The 26,126-nt window shown below is 49.1% G+C and overlaps 1 protein-coding gene across 3 annotated transcripts in view; it reads right to left on the bottom strand.

Moving 5' to 3' along the window:
* Window positions 1-26,126, bottom strand: part of matk (megakaryocyte-associated tyrosine kinase) — a 52,514-nt gene that overhangs the window by 11,045 nt on the left and 15,343 nt on the right. For 2 of the 3 annotated variants that reach the window (XM_078424221.1, XM_078424222.1), the window contains exons 2-9: window positions 24,228-24,289; window positions 20,454-20,567; window positions 19,447-19,562; window positions 14,531-14,750; window positions 9,638-9,731; window positions 7,449-7,514; window positions 6,381-6,480; window positions 815-899 (exon numbers count right to left, since the gene is read on the bottom strand). In XM_078424221.1, the coding sequence (XP_078280347.1) occupies window positions 815-899; window positions 6,381-6,480; window positions 7,449-7,514; window positions 9,638-9,731; window positions 14,531-14,750; window positions 19,447-19,562; window positions 20,454-20,567; window positions 24,228-24,236 (804 nt within the window). In that variant the 5' untranslated portion in view covers window positions 24,237-24,289. The remainder of the gene's footprint in view (window positions 1-814; window positions 900-6,380; window positions 6,481-7,448; window positions 7,515-9,637; window positions 9,732-14,530; window positions 14,751-19,446; window positions 19,563-20,453; window positions 20,568-24,227; window positions 24,290-26,126) is intronic. The other variant, XM_078424223.1, reaches the window with a different exon arrangement.

The following is a 26,126-nucleotide window of genomic DNA, read 5'->3' on the forward strand; positions in this document are numbered from 1 at the left end:
GTTGTGAATCTGTGGAATTCTCTGCCACAGAAGGCAGTGGAGGCCAATTCACTGGATGTTAGGGCTAACGGAATCAAGGGATATGGGGAAAAAGCAGGTTTTAGATGATCAGCCATGATCATATTGAATGATGGTGCTGGCTCGAAGGGGCAAATGGCCTGCATACACCTGCACCTATTTCCTATGTTTCTATGTTTCTTTCTTTCTATTTCTATGTTTCTATGTCTGTGCTGGCAGCTCATTCAATAGAGCACCCGGTCTACCAAGACCTGCTGGATCTCCCATTTCCCACACTGCCCTGTCTGTCCTCGGCCTCCTCCGTTGTTGAGTGAGACCACACACACAATGCAGGAACATCACCTCATACTCCGCTTGGGTAGTTTACAGCCCAGCGACCCGGGTTCGATCCTGACTATGGGCTGGGTGTTCTACTGGGAAACATGACCTGCGTGGGTTTTCTCCGGGTGCTCCGGTTTCCTCCCACACTCCAAAGATCTGCAGGTTTGTAGGTTGATTGACTTGGTAACATTGTAAATTGTTTCTATCATGTGTAGGATCGTGTTAGTGTGCGGGGATCGCTGGTCGGCAAGGACTCGGTGGGTCCGTTTCGATGTTGTATCTCGAAACTAAACTAAGCTATATTCTTCACATAGTAAACCCACTCCTGATGTTTCAATGGATATGTTAGTTTAACATAGTCCAGCTCACTGTGGCAATAGAACAAAATGCACCATTACACAGGGCCCAGGGACCGCACTGGTCGATGGTGGACAAGCTAAGAAGCAAACGAGGGAATGGATCACAGAGAACGTACCTTGCTCATGAACTCAGTCACGATGTACAGTCCCTTGTCCACAATAACTCCCAGTAACTTCACCAGGTTCTTGTGCTGCAGTTTACTGTTTTAAAAAGAGGAAGTGAGAGAGTAACATCGCCCAATATTGGGTCAGTTTGTTCTTTGACAAGTTTGAGTTTGACTTTAGTTTGTGTTTAGTTTATTGTCACGTGTACCGAGGTACAGTGAAAAGCTTTGTTGTTGCGTGCTGTCCAGTCAGCGGAAAGGCAATACATGATTACAATCGAGCCGTCCACAGTGGACAGACACAGGATAAAGGGAATAATGTTTAGTGCAAGATAAGGTCCAGTAAAGTCCGATTGTCCGAGGGTCTCCAATGAGGTTGATAATAGCTGTTAGGACCACTCTGTAGTTCTGTTCAGTTGCCTGATAACAGCCGGGAAGAAACTGTTTTCACTGAAGAAGATACACACAATCTCCCAAATGTTCTAGGGGCCGGAGAACCTAGGGTGATGGAGGAACTGAAGGAAATCCACATTAGGCAGGAAATGGTTTTGGGTAGACTGATGGGACTGAAGGCTGATAAATCCCCAGGGCCTGATGGTCTGCATCCCAGGGTACTTAAGGAGGTGGCTCTAGAAATAGTGGAAGCATTGGAGATCATTTTTCAATGTTCTATAGATTCAGGATCAGTTCCTGTGGATTGGAGGATAGCAAATGTTATCCCACTTTTTAAGAAAGGAAGGAGAGAGAAAACGGGTAATTATAGACCAGTTAGTCTGACATCAGTGGTGGGGAAGATGCTGGAGTCAATTATAAAAGACGAAATTGCTGAGCATTTGGATAGCAGTAACAGGATCATTCCGAATCAGCATGGATTTACGAAGGGGAAATCATGCTTGACAAATCTACTGGAATTTTTTGAGGATGTAACTAGGAAAATTGACAGGGGAGAGTCAGTGGATGTGGTGTACCTCGACTTTCAGAAAGCCTTCGACAAGGTCCCACATAGGAGATTAGTGGGCAAAATTAGAGCACATGGTATTGGGGGTAGGGTACTGACATGGATAGAAAATTGGTTGACAGACAGAAAGCAAAGAGTGGGGATAAATGGGTCCCTTTCGGAATGGCAGGCAGTGACCAGTGGGGTACCGCAAGGTTCGGTGCTGGGACCCCAGCTATTTACGATATACATTAATGACTTAGATGAAGGGATTAAAAGTACCATTAGCAAATTTGCAGATGATACTAAGCTGGGGGGTAGTGTGAATTGTGAGGAAGATGCAATAAGGCTGCAGGGTGACTTGGACAGGTTGTGTCAGTGGGCGGATACATGGCAGATGCAGTTTAATGTAGATAAGTGTGAGGTTATTCACTTTGGAAGTAAGAATAGAAAGGCAGATTATTATCTGAATGGTGTCAAGTTAGGAAGAGGGGATGTTCAACGAGATCTGGGTGTCCTAGTGCATCAGTCACTGAAAGGAAGCATGCAGGTACAGCAGGCAGTGAAGAAAGCCAATGGAATGTTGGCCTTCATAACAAGGGGAGTTGAGTATAGGAGCAAAGAGGTCCTTCTACAGTTGTACCGGGCCCTGGTGAGACCACACCTGGAGTACTGTGTGCAGTTTTGGTCTCCAAATTTGAGGAAGGATATTCTTGCTATTGAGGGCGTGCAGCGTAGGTTCACTAGGTTAATTCCCGGAATGGCGGGACTGTCGTATGTTGAAAGGCTGGAGCAATTAGGCTTGTATACACTGGAATTTAGAAGGATGAGGGGGGTTCTTATTGAAACATATAAGATAATTAGGGGATTGGACACATTAGAGGCAGGAAACATGTTCCCAATGTTGGGGGAGTCCAGAACAAGGGGCCACAGTTTAAGAATAAGGGGTAGGCCATTTAGAACGGAGATGAGGAAGAACTTTTTCAGTCAGAGAGTGGTGAAGGTGTGGAATTCTCTGCCTCAGAAGGCAGTGGAGGCCAGTTCGTTGGATGCTTTCAAGAGAGAGCTGGATAGAGCTCTTAAGGATAGCGGAGTGAGGGGGTATGGGGAGAAGGCAGGAATGGGGTACTGATTGAGAGTGATCAGCCATGATCGCATTGAATGGCGGTGCTGGCTCGAAGGGCTGAATGGCCTACTCCTGCACCTATTGTCTATTGTCCCTGAATCTGGAGGTGTGCGTCTTCACACTTCTGTACCTCTTGCCTGATGGGAGAGGGGAGGAGAGAGAGTGACCGGCGTGAGACTGGTCCTTGATTATGCTGCTGGACTGCTGAGGCAGCGTGAGGTGTAGATGGAATCAATGGAAGGGAGGTTAGTTTGTGTGATGGTCTGGGCTGCTACCATCACACAAACCAACCCCCCATCCGTTGACTCCATTTACACCTCACACTGCCTCGGTCTCAGCCGGGTGTCAGGCAGATGGAAGAATGTCGCACACGGTGCCTGTTCCTGTACTTTACGTGATAATTCCATGTATCATGTGCACAGGTAAAAGACAGGATGGGAGAGAATTAGAGAACACTCCCAGGACTTGCCGATCCTCAGACTATCTTGGACCATCCTCAGACTTGGTGATCCTCAGACTAGGATGTGGAGAAGATGTTTCCACTGGTGGGAGAGTTTAGGACTAGAGGTCGCAGCCTCAGAATTAAAGGGCGCTCTTTTAGAAACGAGGTGAGGAGGAACTTCTTTAGTCAGAGGGTAGTTAATCTGTGGAACTCATTGCCACAGAGGGCTGTGGAGGCCAAGTCAGTGGATATTTTAAAGACAGAGGAAGACAAATTCTTGATTAGAACGGGTGTCAAGGGGAGAAGGCAGGAAAATGGGATTAGAGGTCTGCCATGATTGAATGGCGGAGTGGAGTCGACGGGCCGAATGGCCTAATTCTACTCCTATAACTTGTGAACTTGTGAACTGTCCTTGATTGGTCTTTACTTGCACTAAACATTATATTCCCTTTATCCTATATCTGTACACTGTAAAAGGCTTGTTTATAATCATGTATTTGTCTTTCTGCTGGCTGGTTAGCACGCAACAAAAGCTTTTCACTGTACCTCGGTACATGTGACAACAACCTAAACTGAGCTGATGGTCATACACAATCACAATCTGGTTTGGGAACAGCTCTGCCCAGGACAGGATGGCCCTGCGGAGAGTAGTGCGTTCGGCTGAACGCACCATGAGAACTACACTCGCCCCCCTGCAGGACCTATACATCAGGAGGTGCAGATCCAGAGCCAGCAACATTATGGGGGACCCCTACCACCCCAGCAACGGACTGTTCCAGCTGCTACGGTCAGGCAAACGCCTCCGCTGTCACGCTGTGAAAACAGAGAGGATGAGACGGATTTTCTTCCCACAGGCCATCAGGACTGTCAACTCTCATATCCCCAGGGACTCATTTAATTTACTGTATTAATTTATTTTTTGTGTTACATTTTTTTTTCTATTCTGTTTTGTAGTTTTAGCACAATCCGCAGGCGTTGCCACTTTCATTTCACTGCACATCTTGTATATGTATGTGACAAATAAAGTTGACTTGACTTGACTTGACTTGACTACATGTATTTCGCTTTGGGTTAAAACTGTGGCTGGTGCTCCACCTAGTGGCCACACCCAACACTAAGACCCAAAGCACCATCCATCACCTTGAGATTCAATTTCTCATTGGATCTACACCTCAGTTTTCTAATCAAGAACCTGCCAATCTCCACTTTAAAAATACCCAGTGACTTGGGATCCACAGCCATCGGTGGCAATGAATTCTACAGATTCACCACCCTCTGGACTAAAGAAATTCCTCCTCATCTCCATTCTAAAGATAGAGTCATAGAGTCACAGTGATGCAGTGTGGAAACAGGCCCTCCAGCCCAACCTGCCCACACCGGCCAACATGTCCCAGCTACACTAGTCCCACCTGCCTGCGCTTGGTCCATATCCTTCCAAACCTGGCCTATCTTATTATAGAGGGGATCTTATTGAAATTTATAAGATTATTAAGGGGTTGGACACGTTGGAGGCAGGAAACATGTTCCCAATGTTGGGGGAGTCCAGAACAAGGGGCCACAGTTTAAGAATAAGGGGTAGGCCATTTAGAACTAAGATGAGGAAGAACTTTTTCAGTCAGAGAGTTGTAAATCTGTGGAATTCTCTGCCTCAGAAGGCAGTGGAGGCCAATTCTCTAAATGCTTTCAAGAGAGAGCTAGATAGAGCTCTTAAGGATAGCGGAGTCAGGGGGTATGGGGAGAAGGCAGGAACGGGGTACTGATTGAGAATGATCCTCCATGATCACATTGAATGGTGGTGCTGGCTCGAAGGGCCGAATGGCCTCCTCCTGCACCTATTGCCTATTGTCTATTGTCTATTGTCTATCCATTTACCTGTCTAATTGTTTCTTAAACGTTGGGATAGTCCCAGCCTCAACTACCTCCTCTGGCAGTTTGTTCCATACACCCACCACCCTCTGTGTGAAAAAGTTACTGCTCGGATTCCTATTAAATCTTTTGCACTTCACCTTGAACCTATGCCCTCTGGTTCTTGATTCCCCAACTCTAGGCAAGAGATTCTGTGCGTCTATCCGATCTATTCCTCTCATGATTTTATACACCTCTATACGATCACCCCTCATCCTCCTGCCCTCCCAGCCTGCTCAACCATTCCCTGTAGCTCACACCCTCTTGTCCTGAAAGATGTATTGGCTCGGTGGCGCAGCGGTAGACTTGCCGCCTTACAGCGAATGCAGCGCAGGAGACTCAGATTCAATCCTGACTACGGGCGCTGTCTGTACGGAGTTTGTACGTCCTCCCCGTGACCTGCGTGGGTTTTCTCCGAGATCTTCGGTTTCCTCCCACACTCCAAAGACGTGCAGGTATGTAGGTTAATTGACTGGGTAAATGTTAAAATTGTCCCTAGTGGGTGTAGGATAGTGTTAATGTGCGGGGATCGCTGGGCGGCGCGGACTCGGTGGGCCGAAAGGCCTGTTTCCGCGCTGTATCTCTAAATCTAAAAATAAAAAAATGATAGGACTCTCTGTGATTCTGTGTCTCTGTGTCCCTGTGACTCTGTCTCTGTGACTCTGTGTCTCTGTGACTCTGTGTCTCTGTGACTCTGTGTCTCTGTGTCTATGTGTCTCTGTGTCTCTGTGACTCTGTGTCTCTGTGTCTCTGTGTCTCTGTGTCTCTGTGTCTCTGTGTCTCTGTGTCTCTGTGATTCTGTGTCTCTGTGTCTCTGTGACTCTGTCTCTGTGTCTCTGTGTCTCTGTGTCTCTGTGTCTCTGTGTCTCTGTGCCTCTGTCTCTGTGTCTCTGTCTCTGTGACTCTGTGACTCTGTGACTCTGTGACTCTGTGTCTTTGTGACTCTGTGTCTCTGTGACTCTGTGTCTCTGTGTCTCTGTGTCTCTGTGACTCTGTCTCTGTGACTCTGTGTCTCTGTGACTCTGTGTCTCTGTGTTTCTGTGTCTCTGTGTTTCAGTGACTGTGTCACGCTGTGTCACTCTGAGGATTGTGACTCTGTGGATTGTGACACAGCAGGAGTGAGCTTGCTGAGGAAGTGAGGGTGAAAACATTGAGGAACGTCACTTACGTCATGACAGACGTCTCCTCCAGGAAGGACTGGGCCATGACGTCGCATTTGATGTTCTTCACGGCCACTTTCTCCCCGATGTACTCAGCTTGAAACACAGCTACAAGAAGGCAAAGTGCACATCAGACACAAACCAACCTCTCTTCCATCGCCTCCATCTACACCTCACCCTACCTCAGCAAGGCCAGCAGCATAATCAAGGACCAGTCTCACCCCAGTCACTCCCTCTTCTCCCCTCTCCCATCGGGCAAGAGGTACAGACGTGTGAAAACGCACACCTCCAGATTCAGGGGCAGTTTCTTCCCGGCTGTTATCAGACAACTGAACCATCCTCTCACCAACTAGAGAGCGGTCCTGACCTCCCATCTACCTCATTGGAGACCCTCGGACGATCTTTAATCGGACTTTACTGGACTTTATCTTGCACAAAATATTATTCCCTTTATGCTGTGTCTGTACACTGTGGACGGCTCGATTGTAATCATGTGTCGTCTTTCCGCTGACTGGTTAGCACGCAACACAAGCTTTGCACTGTACCTCGGTACATGGGACCATAAACTAAACTGAACTGAAGAAATTTGGGGAAATAATTTGAGAGAGTGTGAGCAAGCCCAATGCTAACGGAGACTAGGGTTGGCAACTTCCTCACTCCCAAATACGGGACAAAGGGTGACGTCACCGCCCCGCGCCCCACGTGACCTCACCCAGCCTTACTAATACGGGACAAGGACGGTCCCGTACAAGGACGGGACAAACTAATTTTGTCCAAAATACGGGATGTCCCGGCTAATACGGGACAGTTGGCAACCCTAATGGAGAGAGACACAGGGACGGGACTACCTGGCCCCCCCACCCACTCCAGCTGCCACTCCCTGCCCCTTCTATGGAGGTCTCTCCAGTCACCGGATCTTTACATCCACCTCATCAGTCACTCAGGGCCCATGGCCAGACCCAGGGGGAAGTGAGGCCCCTCAATCCCGGGTGACAACCTCAGTCTTGTGTGGACACAGATACACGACCCACCCACAAACCAATCAACCAGCAGCAACCAATTCATTCAACACCCACCTCCAAACTCCCCTTCACCAATCTGATCTCCGAATATCAGCTGCTGAATATCTAGCAGCCAGCCAGCTGAAAGAAACAAGGGCTCGAGTCAAGGAAAGACAAGATCATCGATTTAAACATGACAATGAAGCGCAGTACACGGAGCAAAGTCTCACTGCTCTGTGATTATTTTACATTCCAGCAGGATTTGGGTTTAGTTTAGTTTAGTTTAGTTTAGTTTAGAGGTACAATGTGGAAACAGGCCCTCCGGCCCACCGAGTCCATGCCGACCAGTGGTCCCCGCACGAGGAAGACCATTGACAACCAATACACAACTCAAACTCCCAGTGAGAGGTCGTGGAGAGGCATCTTGTACACATCTATCTCTCCATGCAGTGTCAGGAGTGACGGTGGGCCCACTGGGGCAGATCTCTGGGTCGGGTCGCCAACTGTCCCGTATTAGCCGGTCATCCCGTATATTGGGCTAAATCGGTTTGTTCCATTCGAGACCGCCCTTGTCCCATATTAGGCCCAGGGGGCGCTGTAGGCCCCGACACTGTAGGCCCCGACGCTGTAGGCCCCGACGCTGTAGGCCCCGACACTGTAGGCCCGGACACTGTAGGCCCCGACACTGTAGGCCCCGACGCTGTAGGCCCCGACACTGTAGGCCCGGACACTGTAGGCCCCAACGCTGTAGGCCCCGACACTGTAGGCCCGGATGCTGTAGGCCCGGATGCTGTAGGCCCCGACACTGTAGGCCCCGACACTGTAGGCCCGAATGCTGTAGGCCCCGACGCTATAGGCCCCGACACTGTAGGCCCAGACAGTTTAGGTCCCGACACTCTAGGTTTCTGACATTTTAGCTCCGGACACCGCCTAATGGAGGAGCAGGAGCACGTGGCCGCTGGGTGGGTGAGGTCAGGTGGGGTGTGGGGGTGGTGACGTCACCTTGTCCTGTATTTGGGAGTGAGGAAGTTGGCAACCCTATCTCTGGGCAGTAGTGTCTCGGATAACTTGCCTTTGGTCTAGCACATGGATGTGGTTGTGGAGAAGGGGTGCCAGCACCTCTACTCTTCGAGAAATGGAAAGAGATTTGGCAAGTCACCCAACATTCAAACAAACCTCTACCGGTGTAGTAGGAAGTAACCGGACTGACTGCTTGGTGACCTGGTACGCCAACTCCATTATGCAGGAACACAACGCAGAGAGTGGTGGACTGAGCCCAGCCGCTCAAGGCCACAGGCCTCCCCACCATCAAAAACATCTCGCTTAGCTTACACATACAGCATGGAAACAGGCCCTTCGGCTCATCGAGTCAATGCTGATCATCGATCACCCGTACACTAGTTCTATAGACTCCACACGGGGGGGGTACAATTTACAGAGTTCTTGATTAGAACGGGTGTCAAAGGTTATGGGGAGAAGGCAGGAAAATGGATCAGCCATGATTGAATGGTGGAGGGGACTCGATGTGCTGAATGGCCTAATTCTACTCCTATGATATGTGCGCTTGTGAAGTTGTTAAGTCAACCAACTACACTGTGGCCATCACCCGCCTGAGAACAAACACCGTTGGAGGGCGGTCAGGCGATTGTTTTGTTCAACACCTGCTACATGATGCTTTTCCTGTCACCATCGCTATGGTGAAGCAGTGTGGAGGAACAGAAAACAAAAGAGGTCTCACATAACCTGCACGTGGATAACGAATCTAGGAATAGCAGTTGCTGGAGGGAAGGGGGTTCCCACACTGGTTGTGGCTTCATCTCTGTGGGTGACGTTTCGGGTCGAGACCCTTCTTCACACTGATGTAGAGAAGTTGAAGTCTGAAGAAGGGTCTCGACCCGAAACGTCACCCATTCCTTCTCTCCAGAGACGCTGCCTGACCCGCTGAGTTACTCCAGCACTCTGTGAAACGTCACCTATCCATGTTCTCCAGAGACGATGCCTGACCCGCTGAGTTACTCCAGCACTCTGTGAAACGTCACCCATTCCTTCTTTCCAGAGACGCTGCCTGACCCGCTGAGTTACTCCAGCACTCTGTGAAACGTCACCTATCCATGTTCTCCAGAGACGCTGCCTGACCCGCTGAGTTACTCAGGCACTCTGTGAAACATCACCTATCCATGTTCTCCAGAGACGCTGCCTGACCGGCTGAGTTACTCAGGCACTCTGTGTCTTTTACGACACCTTGTTGACTTTTACTCGTTTACCTTTAGAGAATTCCTCTGCTGCAGACTTTGTGCCCTCCTTCAGTTTGGGTTTTATTAGCCTGGTGATCAGCCCGCATGCATCTTTCATGTAATACTAAATGAAATAAAATGAACAAACAAAGAATAAAAAGTTAAACTATTTGTTTCTTGGCCACTTGAGGAGATGCCGGTGCAGTTTGGAAGTGCAGTCACGCGCTGCAGTGTGGCTGCAGGGGCAACGCACTGTGTGGTTAACACTGAAACACAGAAACATAGACAATAGGTGCAGGAGGAGGCCATTTGGCCCTTAAAGCCAGCACCGCCATTCGTTGTGATCATGGCTGATCATCCACAATCAGTAACCCTTGCCTGCCTTCTCCCCATATCCCTTAATTCCGCTAGCCCCTCGAGCTCTATCTAATTCTCTTTTAAATTCATCCAGTGAATTGGCCTCCACTGCCCTCTGTGGCAGAGAATTCCACAAATTCACAACTCTCTGGGTGAAAAAATGTCTTCTCACCTCAGTTTTAAATGGCCTCCCCTTTATTCTAAGACTGTGTGGCCCCTGGTTCTGGACTCCCCCAACATTGGGAACATTTTTACATTCTTTGATTTATCTCCAAACTAAACTAAACTAGACTCAACTAAACTCAGTCTGAAGAAGGGAATCGACCCGAAACGTCACCCATTCCTTTTCTCCAGAGATGCTGCCTGACCCGCTGAGTTACTCCAGCACTTTGTGTCTATCTTTGATGATAACTCAGCTTCTCTTTCACCCGAGCGTCATGAACTGCTGAGTGTTGCTTGCAGGTACTGTTCTGACTCAAAATGGCGGCGCTGCCCTAGCAGCTGCGGCTTACCTGCGGTCCATTTGTCTTTGTGTTTTTGTTGTTTTTTTAATCTTAATTGTAGTTGTGATGTTGTGTTTTTGTGTTTGTGTACTATGTGTGTATGTGGGGGGAGGGGGGGAACTGTAAAATTGTAAAGAGGTTTCCCTTCCGAACGGAGACCCGACCTTTGTTTTCTGGGTGTTGTCTCCGTTCCTGCTGCGGCCTACCATCGGCCCAACTCCTGGAGCTGGCGGCCTCCAGGGCTCCGGTTCGCAGAGTCCGCAGACCGGACTTACCATCAGCGGAGCCGGCCGTCGTCGGAGGCTGCGGGAGCGGCTGCGACTTGCCTTAGGCTCGGGCCGCGTGGATGCCGACATCGGGAGCTCCGGCAGCGGCAGCGTGTTCGCCTGCCCCGGATCGCGGGGCTTGGGTCGCGGACATTTCACCGTCCGGCGCGGCCTAAAATAGGCCGCGGGATTTTTCTCTCCTGAGCGGGGGCTTCAATGTCGGGAGCCACGACCGCCCCGACGTGCAGCAACAGCGGCAGCAGCAGCGTGTTCGCCCGCCCCGGATCGGACTTATCATCAGCGGAGCCGGCCGTCTTCGGAGGCTGCGGGGCGGCTGCGACTGGCCTTAGGCTCGGGCCGCTGTGGACCGTCCGGCGCGGCCTGCAACCACAACAGCCTGACTGCGGGAGAAGACGGCAGGAGAAGGGAAAGACATTGTGGCCTTCCATCACAGTGAGGAGAGGACTGGAGGAGACTCACTGTGATGGATGTTTCTTTGATGGATGTTTCTTTTTTGTGTGTTTTTGGGGTTGTGTAATTTTAATGCCTATTTAGTGCTTTTGTTGTTGGACTGTGGGTGACTGAATTTCGTCCAATTTGGATGACAAATAAAGCTATCTTGAATCTCTTGTATCTTGATTAACGACGGCAGCTTATTTGCCAAGTTTAGCAAGGAAAATATCTTGCTCAATATTTCTCACTCACAAAACTTCTTTGTTTCTGTATACAAGCAGTAAAAAGCATTTTAGAAGACAATTTAGCTTCCCTTTTCACATCACACTAGACCCTGGACCCTGCTCTTTTTATAGCTTCTAGACCTCAACTATTTTCAAACTTCTGCTATGATACTTACTTAACAATGTTTCGCAAAAGTACTTCCCAATACCCGCACTCTGACACGGGTAATGTTTCCATGACACGCTACGTGACCAAATTAAACTGGTAAAGTCCAGGAGCAGGAGTTGTTTGCATGGTATTCAATACCTAGGGTTGCCAACTGTCCCGCATTAGGCGGTACATCCCGTATTTTGGTCTAAATTAGTTTGTTCCCTACGGGACCGTCCTTGTCCCGTATTAGTAGGGTTGCCAACTTCCTCACTCCCAAATACGGGACAAAGGGTGACGTCACCGCCCCGCGCCCCGCGTGACCTCACCCAGCTAGCGGCCACGTGCTCCCGCTCCACCAATGGCGGCCGCCCGGGCTGGGAGGCAGGTTGCTATGCAACCTCCGTTAGGCGGCGCCCAGGCCTTCGGACCTACACTGTCTGGGCCTACACTGTCCGGACCTACACTGTCCGGACCTACACTGTCCAGACCTACACTGTCTGGACCTACACTGTCCGGACCTACACTGTCCGGACCTACAATGTCCGGACCTACACTGTCCGGGCCTACACTGTCCGGGCCTACACTGTCCGGGCCTACACTATCCTGGCCTACACTGTCCGGACCTACACTGTCCGGGCCTACACTGTCCGGGCCTACACTGTCCGGACCTACACTGTCCTGGCCTACACTGTCCGGGCCTACACTGTCCGGACCTACACTGTCCGGGCCTACACTGTCCGGGCGTACACTGTCCAGGCCTACAGCGTCCTCTGGGCCTAATACGGGACAAGGGCGGTCCCATGCAGACAAACCAATTTTGCCTAAAATACGGGATGTTCCGGTTGATACGGGACAGTTGACAACCCTATCCCTCCCCCACCCAAGTCGGCCTACTCGTTTCACTGTCGTCCTGGTGAGTTCCTCCGTCTTTATACCTACTCCTTGTAACCTATCCCAGCCACCAATGATCTATTGTGTGCCCCACATTTCCTTGAATATTATTGTTTTTTACAAATCTTTCGGTCATTTCTCCGAAGCACCGTCTACATCTCTCGTTCCCCTTCACACAGAAACATAGAAAAATAAGTGCAGGAGTAGGCCATTCGGCCCTTCGAGCCAGCACTGCCATTCAATATGATTGTGGCTGATCATCTAAAATCAGTACCCCGTTCCAGCTTTCTCCTCAAATCCTTTAATTCCGTTAGCCCTAAGAGCTAAATCAACTGACTCTCAGTCTGATCAAGGTTCTCGACCCAAAACGTCACCTATTCCTTCTCTCCAGAGATGCTGCCTGACCCGCTGAGTTACTCCAGCACTTTGCATCTGTCTTGCTGAGATGAAGACTGGACTAGACTTGGCAATCAATCCCTTCATTGAGTTGCCTACCTACTGAAGATGAAAAACTACCGCGGTAAAACCTTCCTCCATGCCCATGCCATGGTGCAGGGTGTGGGGAATGGAAGGAGTGCTATTTAATGCACATTTTCTCAGATATTTTCTAGTGGGAGAGTCTAGGACCAGAGGTCACAGCTTCAGAATTAGTGGACGTTCTTTTAGCAAGGAGATGAGGACAATAGACAATAGACAATAGGTGCAGGAGTAGGCCATTCAGCCCTTCGAGCCAGCACCGCCATTCAATGCGATCATGGCTGATCACTCTCAATCAGTACCCCGTTCCTGCCTTCTCCCCATACCCCCTCACTCCGCTATCCTTAAGAGCTCTATCCAGCTCTCTCTTGAAAGCATCCAACGAACTGGCCTCCACTGCCTTCTGAGGCAGAGAATTCCACACCTTCACCACTCTCTGACTGAAAAAGTTCTTCCTCATCTCCGTTCTAAATGGCCTACCCCTTATTCTTAAACTGTGGCCCCTTGTTCTGGACTCCCCCAACATTGGGAACATGTTTCCTGCCTCTAATGTGTCCAATCCCCTAATTATCTTATATGTTTCAATAAGATCTCCCCTCATCCTTCTAAATTCCAGTGTATACAAGCCCAATCGCTCCAGCCTTTCAACTTATGACAGTCCCGCCATTCCGGGAATTAACCTAGTGAACCTACGCTGCACGCCCTCCATAGCAAGAATATCCTTCCTCAAATTTGGAGACCAAAACTGCACACAGTACTCCAGGTGTGGTCTCACCAGGGCCCGGTACAACTGTAGAAGGACCTCTTTGCTCCTATACTCAACTCCTCTTGTTATGAAGGCCAACATTCCATTGGCTTTCTTCACTGCCTGCTGTACCTGCATGCTTCCTTTCATTGACTGATGCACTAGGACACCCAGATCTCGTTGAACTCCCCCTCTTCCTAACTTGAAGGAATTTCTTTAGTCGGAGGGTAGTGAATTTGTGGAATTCTTTGCCACAGAAGGCTGTGGAGGCCAAGTCAGTGGATATTTTTAAGGCAGAGATAGATAGATTCTTGATTAGTATGGGTGTCAAAGGTTATGGGGAGTAGGCAGGAGAATGGGGTTAGGAGGGAGAGATAGATCAGCCATGATTGAATGGCGAAGTAGACTTGATCGGCCGTAGGGCGGCAGGGTGGCGCAGCGGTAGAGTTGCTGCCTTACAGCGAATGCAGCGCCGGAGACTCAGGTTCGATCCTGACTACGGGCGCCGTCTGTATGGAGTTTGTACGTTCTCCCCGTGACCTGCGTGGGTTTTCCTCCGAGATCTTCGGTTTCCTCCCACACTCCAAAGACGTACAGGTTTGTAGGTTAATTGGCTGGGCAAATGTAAAAAAATTGTCCGTAGTGTGTGTAGGATAGTGTTAATGTGCGGGGATCGCTGGGCGGCGTGGACCCGGTGGGCCGAAGGGCCTGTTTCCGCGCTGTATCTCTAAAACTTTTAAAAAATCTAAAAAAAACTCCTCCTATTGCTAATGACCTTATGACTTTATGATATCCTGCTGCTCACACTTTTCCAAGTGGAAGTTAAGGTAGCACGAACAGTCAATCGATGACCTACCTCGATGAGTTCAATCAGGTTGTAAAAATAGTTGTCTTCGTCGATTGTGAGTTTATTATTTTGATAAATGACCCGGTAGTGACTGACTTCGTCCTTGGAGCTGACACACAGCACGTAGTCCCCGGGGTGGCGAATGGACTCGCGGACCAGGAAGAGCCCGTCCTCAGTCGGGTGCAGCACCCTCACAGCGTCCTCTCCGCTAATCTTCCCGTGGAACCACCTCACAGGAGGAGGAGAAACACAAACGTTAGCTTGCGGACCGCGGCCTTGGACCATACCGCACCACTCTGTCCTTCCGTTGACTGGGCGGCAGGCGACAAAAGCTTTCCACTGTACCTCAGTACAGATCAAAGATACTAGAGGAGCAAGATAGACCACTCGACCCTAAAAACCGTAATACGTCACGGTGCCATTTTAGTCGGCAGAAACTTCCAGAAACATTTAAAAAGAAAAATAACAAAAATCTGTGAATTGATAGATGAGATATATTCTGCATTTTTATGGTATCATCACATGCACTGTCTCCCCAAAACACTGATTACACTGCGAGAGGCAGAGCGAACGGCGGGTTTTGCTTACTAAAATGGCGGGCGTTACGCTCCTTTGCGGACTACACTTCAGTGTAGGCAATTTTGACGGAGTGGTTCATCTTGCTCCTCTAGTATCTTTGGTACAGGTGGTCCCCAGCTTACGATGGTTCGACTTGCGATATTTCGTATTTGCGATGGTGCAAATGGCAGTGACCCGTAGCGAGCCGCCGCTCGCCTACGGCCACGTGATCACGTGTATGAAGCGCATTTTGACTTACGATACTTTCGGTTTGCGATGGGTTTCTCGGAACAGAACCCCATCATAAGCTGAGGAGCACCTGTACACGTGACAATAAACTAAACTGTTAACTGTATTGTAATTGTTCCATCTTCTATCCCATCGTCTGAGAAACATTTAGACAGGTAGATGGATTGGTCATGTTTGGAGGGATATGGACCAAACGTGGGCAGGTGGGACCGGTGTAGATGGGGCACGTCGGCCGGTTTGGGCAAGTTGGGCCGAAGGGCCTGTTTCCGCACTGTATCATTCTATGACTGCATTTCCTTGTGTCTCTAAATGTTACATTAAGATTGGTGTGGTTTTATTGCCTTTATTACTTTAAGAAACGGAGTTACTTTAAGAAACTTAGCATTGCTGCATGTCATATGTCAGGACAGGTAAAAGGGTCAACTCCCACAATGAAGTTCATATTATACTCCACACTGTAGTCAAGGGGGCGGCACGGTGGCGCAGCGGTAGAGTTGCTGCCTCACAGCGCCAGGGACCCAGGTTCGATCCCGACTACGGGTGCCGTCTGCACGGAGTTTGTACGTTCTCCCTGTGACATGCGTGGGTTTTCTCTGAGATCTTTGGCTTCCTCCCACACTCCAAAGACGTAGAGGTTTGTAGGTTAGTTGAATTGGTAAAATTGTAAATTGTCCCTAGTGTGTGTAGGATGGTGTTAGTGTGTGGGGATCGCTGGTCAGCACGGACCGAAGGGCTTGTTTCCGCGCTGTATCTCTAAAAACTAACAGAGACAATAGTACGTCATAGGAGGCAGCAAAACCTGTAGATCACTTCAATGGTGGGTGGGGGGGTCAGTACGCGTGATGGACCTTCAATGTTGGGGGGGAGGGGTCAGTACCCATGATGGACCTTCAATGTTGGGGGGGGGGGGGGGTCAGTACCCATGATGGACCTTCAATGTTGGGGGGGGGGGGGGGTCAGTACCCATGATGGACCTTCAATGTTGGGGGGGGGGGGTCAGTACCCATGATGGACCTTCAATGTTGGGGGGGTGGGGTGAGTACCCATGATGGACCTTCAATGTTGGGGGGGGGGGGGTCAGTACCCATGATGGACCTTCAATGTTGGGGGGGGGGGTCAGTACCAGTGATATAGGGCCTGTTTCTGCACTGTATCTTTAAAGTCTAAAGTACTTCCTTAATATTTATTGCATCTTGTTCTTTCTCCAGCTGTGATTACAGATTTCCACACAAAGCTCTGTCTCTCTCCACTGACCATGTGGCCATGGCTGGATGGGTGGCAGGAAGCATCTTGGTGCCCTGTGCTGCCAGGAGGAACGTTTCTGGTTGTGTTCGTCAAACAGTAACTCAGTGGGCCAGGCAGCATCGCTGGAGAAAGAGGATGGGTGACGTTACGGGTCGAGAGGCTTTTAGTTTTGGTCTAAAGAAGGATGCCAACTCAAAGCCTCACAGCGCCAGGAAGACTGATGACAATGAGTCTGAATCAGTCTGAAGGGTCTCGACCTGAAATGTCACCTATCCATGTTCTCCACAGATGCTGCCTGACCCGCTGAGTTACTCCAGTACTCTGTGAAACGTCACCTATCCATGTTCTCCACAGATGCTGCCTGACCCGCTGAGTTACTCCAGCACTCTGTGAAATGTCACCTATCCATGTTCTCCACAGATGCTGCCTGACCCGCTGAGTTACTCCAGCACTCTGTGAAATGTCACCTATCCATGTTCTCCACAGATGCTGCCTGATCCACTGAGTTACTCCAGCAATCTTTGTCTAAATTCCAAGTGTATATTCTTTGGGAACTGGGATCGTGGGATCAGTGCATCTGATGCGCCCATTCAGTAGTTTAGTTTAGTTTGATTTAGTTTAGTTTATTCTCACATGTACCCTGAGGTACAGGGAAAAGCTTTTGTTGCGGAAAGACAATACACGATTATAATTGCATCATTCACAGTGTACAGAAACAATAACGCTTAGTGCAAGAAAAACCCAGCAAAGTCCGATCAAGGATAGTCCGAGGGTCACTAATGAGGTAGGTAGTAGTTCAGCACTGCTCTCTGGTTGTGGTGAGATGGTTCAGTTGCCTGATAGCAGCTGGGAAGTAATAATAATAATAATAATATATTCCTTTATTCGTCCTACACCGGGGACATTTACAGTGTTACAGCAGCAAAGTGGAGAGCAAGAGATCATTCATTATAAATAAAAGATACATGAATTGTCATCAGTTTTCTGTGTGTTCTCAGCTGTTATTGTTGACTGGTCTGCTGGGAGCAGTGCTGGTTGTGCAGTCTCACAGCAGCGGGAAGGAAGGACCTCCTATATCTCTCCTTCACGCACTTGTGGTGAAGGAGTCTGTCACTGAAGGAGCTACTCAGTGCAGTGACAGTGTGCTGCATGGGGTGGGAGTCGTTGTCCAGCAGCGATGTTAACTTTGCCATCACCCTCCTCTCTCCCACCGCCTGCACTGAGTCGAGGGGGCGACCCAGGACAGAGCTGGCCTTCCTGACCAGCTTGTCGAGGCTCTTCCCCTCCGCTGCTGAGATGCTGCTGCTCCAGCAGACCACTCCATAGAAAATGGCCGATGCAACCACCGTGTTGTAGAAGGACCTTAGGAGTGCCCACTGCACTCCAAAGGACCTGAGTCTCCTCAGCAGATAAAGTCTGCTCTGGCCCTTTCTGTAGTGGGAAACACAGGCAATTGTGAGTATTATTTCCATTAACTAGACGAGCTGCCAGGGTTAACAGGATGCCTGGCGCCAGAGTACATCTACCTCAGAGTGAGACAACCACAGCCTAAAGCACCACTGGCACCAGGGTGGCACACATCTCCCAGGGCAGTGCCACCCATTTCCCACAGTGGCACCCATCTCCCACATTGGCACCCATCTCCCAGGGCAGTGCCATCTCCCAGGGCAGTGGCACCCATCTCCCAGGGCAGTGCCATCTCCCAGGGCAGTGGCACCCATCTCCCAGGATGGCACCCATCACCCAGGGTGGCACCCATCTCCCAGCATGCCACCCATCTCCCAGGGTAGTGTTCAGGCAGAGCTCCCCTCATGGGCACGCGATCACGATCTGAGTGGTGCCCACCCGGCCACTCTCCATGTGCTGATTTGCAATCACTTGTTACAATCCATTGATTCCACTGACTCCATCTACACCTCGCGCTGCCTCGGCAAGGCCAGCAACATCATCAAGGACCCTGGCCACTCCCTCCTCCCCTCTCCCATCAGGCAAGAGGTACAGAAGTGTGAAAACGCACACCTCCAGATTCAGGGACAGTTTCTTCCCAGCTGTTATCAGGCAACTGAACCATCCTCTCACCAACTAGAGAGCGGTCCTGACCTCCCATCTACCTCATTGGTGACCCTCGGACTATCCTTGATCGGAGATAGACACAAAACGCTGGAGTAACTCAGTGGGTCAGGCAGCATCTCTGGAGAGAAGGAATGGGTGACGTTTCGGGTCGAGACCCTTCCTCAGACTCAAATCCTTGATCGGACTTTGCTAGCTTTACCTTGCACTAAACCTTACTCCCTTATGTATCTGTACACTGTAAAGGGATTGATTGTAATCATGTATAGTCTTTCCACTGATTGGTTAGCATGCAAGAAAAAGCTTTTCACTGTACCTCAGTACATGTGACAATAAACTAAACTAAACTAAACTAAGGGGCAGCGGTAGAGTTGCTGCCTCACAGCGCCAGAGACCCGGGTTCCATCCTGACTACAGGTGCTGTCTGTACGGAGTTTGTACGTTCTCCCCGTGACCTGCGTGGGTTTTCTCCGGTTTGCTCCCGCACTCCAAAGACCTGCGGGTTTGTAAGTTAATTAGCTTGGTAGACATGTAAACTTGACCCTAGTGTGTGTAGGATAGTGTTAGTGTGCGGGGATCGCTGGTCGGTGTGGACTTGGTGGACCGAGGGGCCTGATCCGTGCAGTATCACTAAACTAAACTAAACTAAACTAAACTAAACTAAACTAAACTAAACTAAACTAAACTAAACTAAACTAAACTAAACTACACTAAACAGTACTCCAGCCAGGTGGAGATCTCTCTTGCGTCGTGGCTACTGTTTAAGCCGCCATGTCTGAGCTAGTAACTGGAACAGTACTCACGGCATCAGGCTGATGTTGGGGTCAACAAGAATGGCCTCCCGCTCCCGTAACTTGCTTCTGGATACTAGCCCTTCCGCCTGGGTCTTGTTATTCTTTGCCCTGTACAAACCTTTGTTCTGGTTCCAATAAATAGAACGCAGTCAGTTCACCGGCAAAATTTGACATCATAGAACTACATCTTTCATAAGTCCGTAAAACATAGGAGCAGAATTAGGCCATCATATACACCATCATTCAATCACGGCTGGTCTATCTCTCCCTCCCAGCCCCATTCTCCTGCCTTCTCCCCAAAACCCCTGACACCTGGACTAATCAAGTATCTATAAGAAAATAACTGCAGATGCTGGTACAAATCGAAGGTATTTATTCACAAAGTGCTGGAGTAACTCAGCAGGTCGGGCAGCATCTCGGGAGAGAAGGAATGGGGAAGAAGGGTCTGAAGAAGGGTCTTGACCCGAAACATCACCCATTCCTTCTCTCCCGAGATGCTGTCCGACCTGCTGAGTTACTCCAGCACTTTGTGAATAAATACCTTCTAATCAAGTATCTGTCAGTCTCCACCTTAAAAATACCCACTGACTTGGCCTCCACAGCCGTCTGTGGCAATGAATTCCACAGATTCACCACCCTCTGGCTAAAGAGATTCATCGTCATCTCCTTTCTAAAGGTACATCCTTTAATTCTGAGGCTGTGCCCTCTGGTTCTAGACTCACCCACTAGTGGAAACGTCCTCTCCATGTCCACTCTATCTAAGTCTTCCAAATTTAAGTTTATAAAACTGATCAAGAAAGGCTGATATTCAGGCCGTTGTCTCATCTCTGGGTATGAAAGTGAAGGGAAGATTAACTGAGTATCCTGTCTGTGGAGGCCAATAATTAACTCCTGATTCTCTTTCCATGAAAGCGGGTTTATTTCCAGCGTTTTCTGCTTCTTTCTCAGATCTGCATCATCTGCGGTATATTGTTTAGGAGTCGCGGAAGGCTGTCTTTCGGCTAACACGTACTTACATTAACAACCTCAATAATAGTCAGAATGTCTCCTTTGTGAAACGAGAGCTCATCTTTCTTTGAGCACTTACAGTCACACTTGGCCACACATTGTGTTCCACGGTCCCAGCCTTTCTGCAGAAATAAACAAACAATGGACCTTAAATAACGGGATTATTTGCCGTATCAAAGGGGGAAAACGAACAGCACGCCGCTCATTGCGACTGGGTTGTGAGATGCTAACTACCTCAGAGGGAGGACTCACATCAAAGACCAGAACTTCACGTTTCAACGTTTGCCGTTACTATAGACAATAGACAATAGACAATAGGTGCAGGAGGAGGCCATTCGGCCCTTCGAGCCAGCACCGCCATTCAATGTGATCATGGCTGATCATTCTCAATCAGCACCCCGTTCCTGCCTTCTCCCCATACCCCCTGACTCCGCTATCCTTAAGAGCTCTATCTAGCTCTCTCTTGAATGCATTCAGAGAATTGGCCTCCACTGCCTTCTGAGGCAGAGAATTCCACAGATTCACAACTCTCTGACTGAAAAAGTTTTTCCTCATCTCAGTTCTAAATGGCCGACCCCTTATTCTTAAACTGTGGCCCCTGGTTCTGGACTCCCGTACATGTGGAGATATCTGTGAAATGTATAGCTATGTGTATGGATGGATATACGGATGCCTGGAACAAAGTGTCGCGAACATACAACTGGAGATTGCAGAGAGAGCGTGCGTGAATGTGACGACCATTCAGAGGGACGGATTGTACTCGAGTTGATGCCTGGGAGAGAACTTGACAACAATGGAATGATATACAACAGAAAATACTGGGTAAATCTCAAGAAAAGCTGTAAACCTGCCAAGTTTTATAATTCTGTCCAAACTGCACTTTGAGGGCCGACTTATGAGAATAATAAAATACACGACATAGAATATTTAAAAAAAAGATATCTGTGAATTCCAGCCCCACGATCTGCTGACCTCCGCACGAAAGGGCATCCATCTCCAGCAACACTGACTTCACAAGGTCACAAGTTATAGAAGCAGAATAACACCATTCGGCCCATCAAGCCTACTCCGCCATACAATCATGGCTGATCTATCTCTCCCTCCTAACCCCATTCTCCTGCCTTCTCCCCATAACCCCTGACACTCGTACTAATCAAGAATTTATCTATCTCTGCCTTAAAAATATCCACTGCAAGGGCCAGGAAGCGAGCGGGCAAGATCATCTCTGACCCCTCTCACCCTGGCCACAAACTCTTCGAAGCACTTCCTTCTGGAAGGCGACTCCGGACTGTCAAAGCAGCCACAGCCGGACATAAAAACAGCTTCTTCCCACGAGTGGTAGTTCTACTCAATAACCAAAATCTGTAGTCTCTTTTTTGCTCTGGTTTATTTTCACCCACATGTTTAGACCGTAATGTTGTGTCCTTATTGTATTGACGTGGTTATGCTTTATTCTTAATTGTAAACTGTATGTTTGTGTTGTCATTTGTGAGCGGAGCACCAAGGCACATTCCTTGTATCTGCACATACTTGGCCAATAAACATTCATATTCATATTCGACTTGACCTCCACAGCCTTCTGTGCAATGAATTTCACAAATTCACCACCCTTTGACTAAAGAAATCCCTCCTCATCGCTTTCTAAAGGAACGTCCTTTTATTTTGAGGCTGTCTCCTCTGGTCTTAAACTCTCCCACTAGTGGAAACATCCTCTCCACATCCACTCTATCCAGGCCTTTCACTATTCGGTAATTTTCAATGAGGTCCCCCCTCATTCTTCTAAACTCCAGCGAGTACAGGCCTAGTGCCGACAAACGCTCACCACATGTTAACCCACTCATTCCTGGGATTATGTGGTAAATCTGCCCAGTCTCACACTCTACTTGTTATCCACCACAAACTCCACACCCGAACATCTGCACTGACGTTTCCTGGAGGCACTCAGCACTGAGATTCACACGGACACAAAGCCTGGCCGACTAGACGTTCCCCCAACACGATAAACCTCAGCAGGAACTGACAATGAGCCAGAGATGCCGAGTTGTGGGGTGGGGAATGGTGGGCGTGGAAGATGGTGGGGGGGGGGGGGGGGGGGGAGGGTGATAGGTTGGAGGATGGTGCTGGAGGGTAGTGATGGCAGAGGGTAGAGGGAATGGCAGATGATGCAGGGAGGGAGTGGTGCAGGGAGGGAGTGGTGGAGGGAGGGAGTGGTGGAGGGAGGGAGTGGTGGAGGGAGGGAGTGGTGGAGGGAGGGAGGGAGTGGTGGAGGGAGGGAGTGGTGCAGGGAAGGAGGTGGTGGAGGGAGGGGTGGAGGGAAGGAGTGGTGGAGGGAGGTAGATGGTGGAGGGAGAGAGGTAGATGGTGCAGGGAGGGAGGTAGATGGAGGGAGGATTGAGTTGAGTTCAGTTTGAGTTTCGTTTATTGTCACGTGTACCGAGGTACAGTGAAAAGCTTTTGTTGTGTGCTAACCGGCCAGCAGAAAGACAACACATGATTACAATTGAGCCGTCCACAGTGTACAGGTACATGATAAGGGAATAATGTGAATAAGGTTTAGTGCAAGATAAAGTCCAGTAATGTCCGATCAAAGATAGCCAGAGGGTTAGAATGATGGTGCAAGGGGAAGATGGTGTAAGAGGGGAGATGGTGCAAGAGAAAGATGGTACCGGGGGCAGATGGTGTATGAGGGGAGGGTGCAGGGTGAAAGGAGGCAGAGGGAGGTAGATGTTGCAGGGAAGGAGATAGTGGAGAGAGGAGATGGTGGAGCAGGGGGGTGTAGGAGGGCCCAATGGTGGAAGAGAATATCGGGGGAGGAGAGAGGGGGGGTTGAATGGTGGGAGTAATCCAATTAATATTTCTCTGATGGTTCATTGGCGAGAAGTTAAATAAACATTATACAAAGGTAGACACAAAATGCTGGAGTAACTCAGCGGGTCAGGCAGTATCTCGGGAGAGAAGGAATAATAATATAATAATATATTCCTTTCTTTGTCCCACACCGGGGAAATTTCCAGTGTTACAGCATCAAAGTGGATAGCAAGAGACATTCATTATAAATAAAAATAAAGATAAGGATAATTGTCTTCATTTACTGTGTTTTTCTTTACTGTTAACTGTTACTGTTGACTTGTTTGCTGGGAGCAGTGCTGGTTGTGCAGCCTCACAGCAGCGGGAAGGAAGGACCTCCGATATCTCTCCTTCACGCACTTGGGGTGAAGGAGTCTGTCACTGAAGGAGCTACTCAGTGCAGTGACAGTGTGCTGCATGGGATGGGAGTTGTTGTCCAGCAGCGATGTTATCTTTGCCATGATCCTCTACTCTCCCACCACCTGCACCTAGTCGAGGGGGCAACCCAGGACAGAGCCGGCCTTCCTGACCAGCTTGTCAATGGAGTCTGAAGAAGGGTCTCGACCTGAAACGTCACCCATTCCTTCTCTCCCGAGATGCTGCCTGACCCGCTGAGTTACTCCAGCATTTTGTGTCTACCTTCGATTTAAACCAGCATCTGCAGGGGGTTTTTTTCCTAAAGATTATACAAATGTGCGCTGGAAACAAAGGAATATGACTGCAGTCCAGTCCGACATTGTATATTTGTATAAACTTGTGTATGTCTTGAGAGACGGCCATTCTGTGAATTATTGCCACATAGTTCCAGCTGAGAATCCGACTTTAACCCAGCACATACTTCACATTCATGCCACATGATTCAGCTTGGTTGCTGTTGTGGGTTTATTCAGCTGATTGATGATGGCGATGTTGCGGAATCCTTGACCACAACTCACCATAGACATCTCAGGCGCCCCTCCTCATGGACACACTGGCAACACACTGGAGGTCGGTCCGCCTGAGGGAGGGAATGGGAATATAAATGCAGTACATGTACATAGGTCTACAACTCGTATGCGTCAACTTTAAGGCCGGTACTTGGGTGACTTGTATATATCTTGCAAAATTCACAGACCATTCTGTGAATTATTGCCACATCACCGTAGTCAGGATGGAACCCGTGTCCCTGGCGCTGTGAGGCAGCAACTCTACCGCTGGGCCACCGTGCCGCCCGTTAATATAATGGTATTATAGTTTATTGTCTATACATTTATGGTGTTAATCTGCTGTAAAGCTGCAGCAAGAAAGAATCCCATTGTCCCGTTCCCAATGCGTGAGACCAGTAACCATTCTTGACTCTTACCCAAAGTTTCATAGAAGCGCAACGTGACTTCACGAATGTTATATTCACCAGCCCAACCAATGAAGGCAAACATACCGTACACTTGCTTTTCCACCCTGTCTACTTGTGCTTCCACGTTCAGGGAGCTGTGGGCTTGCACCCCAATACCCCCCAAAACATCAGTGCGCCTCAGGTCCTGCCATTCACGGTACAACCCCTGGACCTTTCTCAGCTCATTGGCACACTGAAAGCCCAGCAGAACATCATTAAAGCCATCATTTGTGACCACAAAGAGGATGATCAGGGAAAGACACAAAGCGCTGAAACAAGGAACTGTAGATGCCGGTTTATGAAAAAGGATGCAAAGTGCTGGAGTAACTCAACGGGTCAGGCAGCATCTGTGGAGAACATGGATAGGTGACGTTTCACAGAGTGCTGGAGTAAATCAGCGGGTCAGGCAGCATCTGTGGAGAACATGGATAGGTGACGTTTCACAGAGTGCTGGAGTAACTCAGCAGGTCAGGCAGCATCTGTGGAGAACATGGATAGGTGACGTTTCACAGAGTGCTGGAGTAACTCAGCGGGTCAGGCAGCATCATGGATAGGTGATGTTTCAGGTCAGGACTATGCATCAGATTTAGATTCAGACTCTAAAACTTAAACACTCTTTGTATGAACAAAAGATATGAGCTCCTCCATCAACTTTGAAGTATGCTTGTCTGAGGTGCCAATCTTTCACTCAATAACTTGCAGACCTGCAGGGTCCCTTGAAGTAGGATGGATGGGAAAAGATGATGGAACTTTGTGGATTCTCTCTGCATGAATTGGCACACAGTTTGCAAAGGATGACAGCGGGTAGAGTTGCTGCCTCACAGCGCCAGAGACCCGGGTTCCATCCTGACTACGGGTGCTGTCTGTATGGAGTTTGTACGTTATCCCCATGACCCACGTGGGTTTTCTCCGGGTGCTCCGGTTTCCTCCGACATTCCAAAGACGTGCAGGTTTGTAGGTTAATTGGCTTCAGTAAAATTGTAAATTATCGCTAGTGTGTGTAGGATAGTGCTAGTGTGTGGGGATCGCTGGTCAGCGTGGACTCGGTGGGCCGAAGGGCCTGTTTCCGTGCTGTATCCTAAAAATAACTAAACTAAACTAGACTTGCAGCCCAGTTTACCAGGTATATTAGATTAGTCAGTACGAGTTTGCAGTCTCCGGGTGTCATGGCCCTGCATGCTTCCTGTGTGTGCCTGCCTTGTAGTGCCTGATATGCTGTGTAGTTTCAGTTCTGCTAACAATGTGCACTCACTCACAACTGTGCTCAATACAGGAGGCAAATGGACAGCAGCAACTTTCGAACTAAATGTGCTGCAGCTCACATCCTTGGGATTGGTAAGTAAAATCCTTTCATCCCAGCCAGTGCAAGAAACACGAATGACTGTAATGATCAGAGGCAATGGTTCTATAAGACAATAACTGCAGATGCTGGTACAAATCGAAGGTATTTATTCACAAAATG

Source organism: Rhinoraja longicauda, chromosome 28 (assembly GCF_053455715.1).
Source record: "Rhinoraja longicauda isolate Sanriku21f chromosome 28, sRhiLon1.1, whole genome shotgun sequence".
In the NCBI taxonomy this organism is placed as follows: domain Eukaryota; kingdom Metazoa; phylum Chordata; class Chondrichthyes; order Rajiformes; family Arhynchobatidae; genus Rhinoraja; species Rhinoraja longicauda.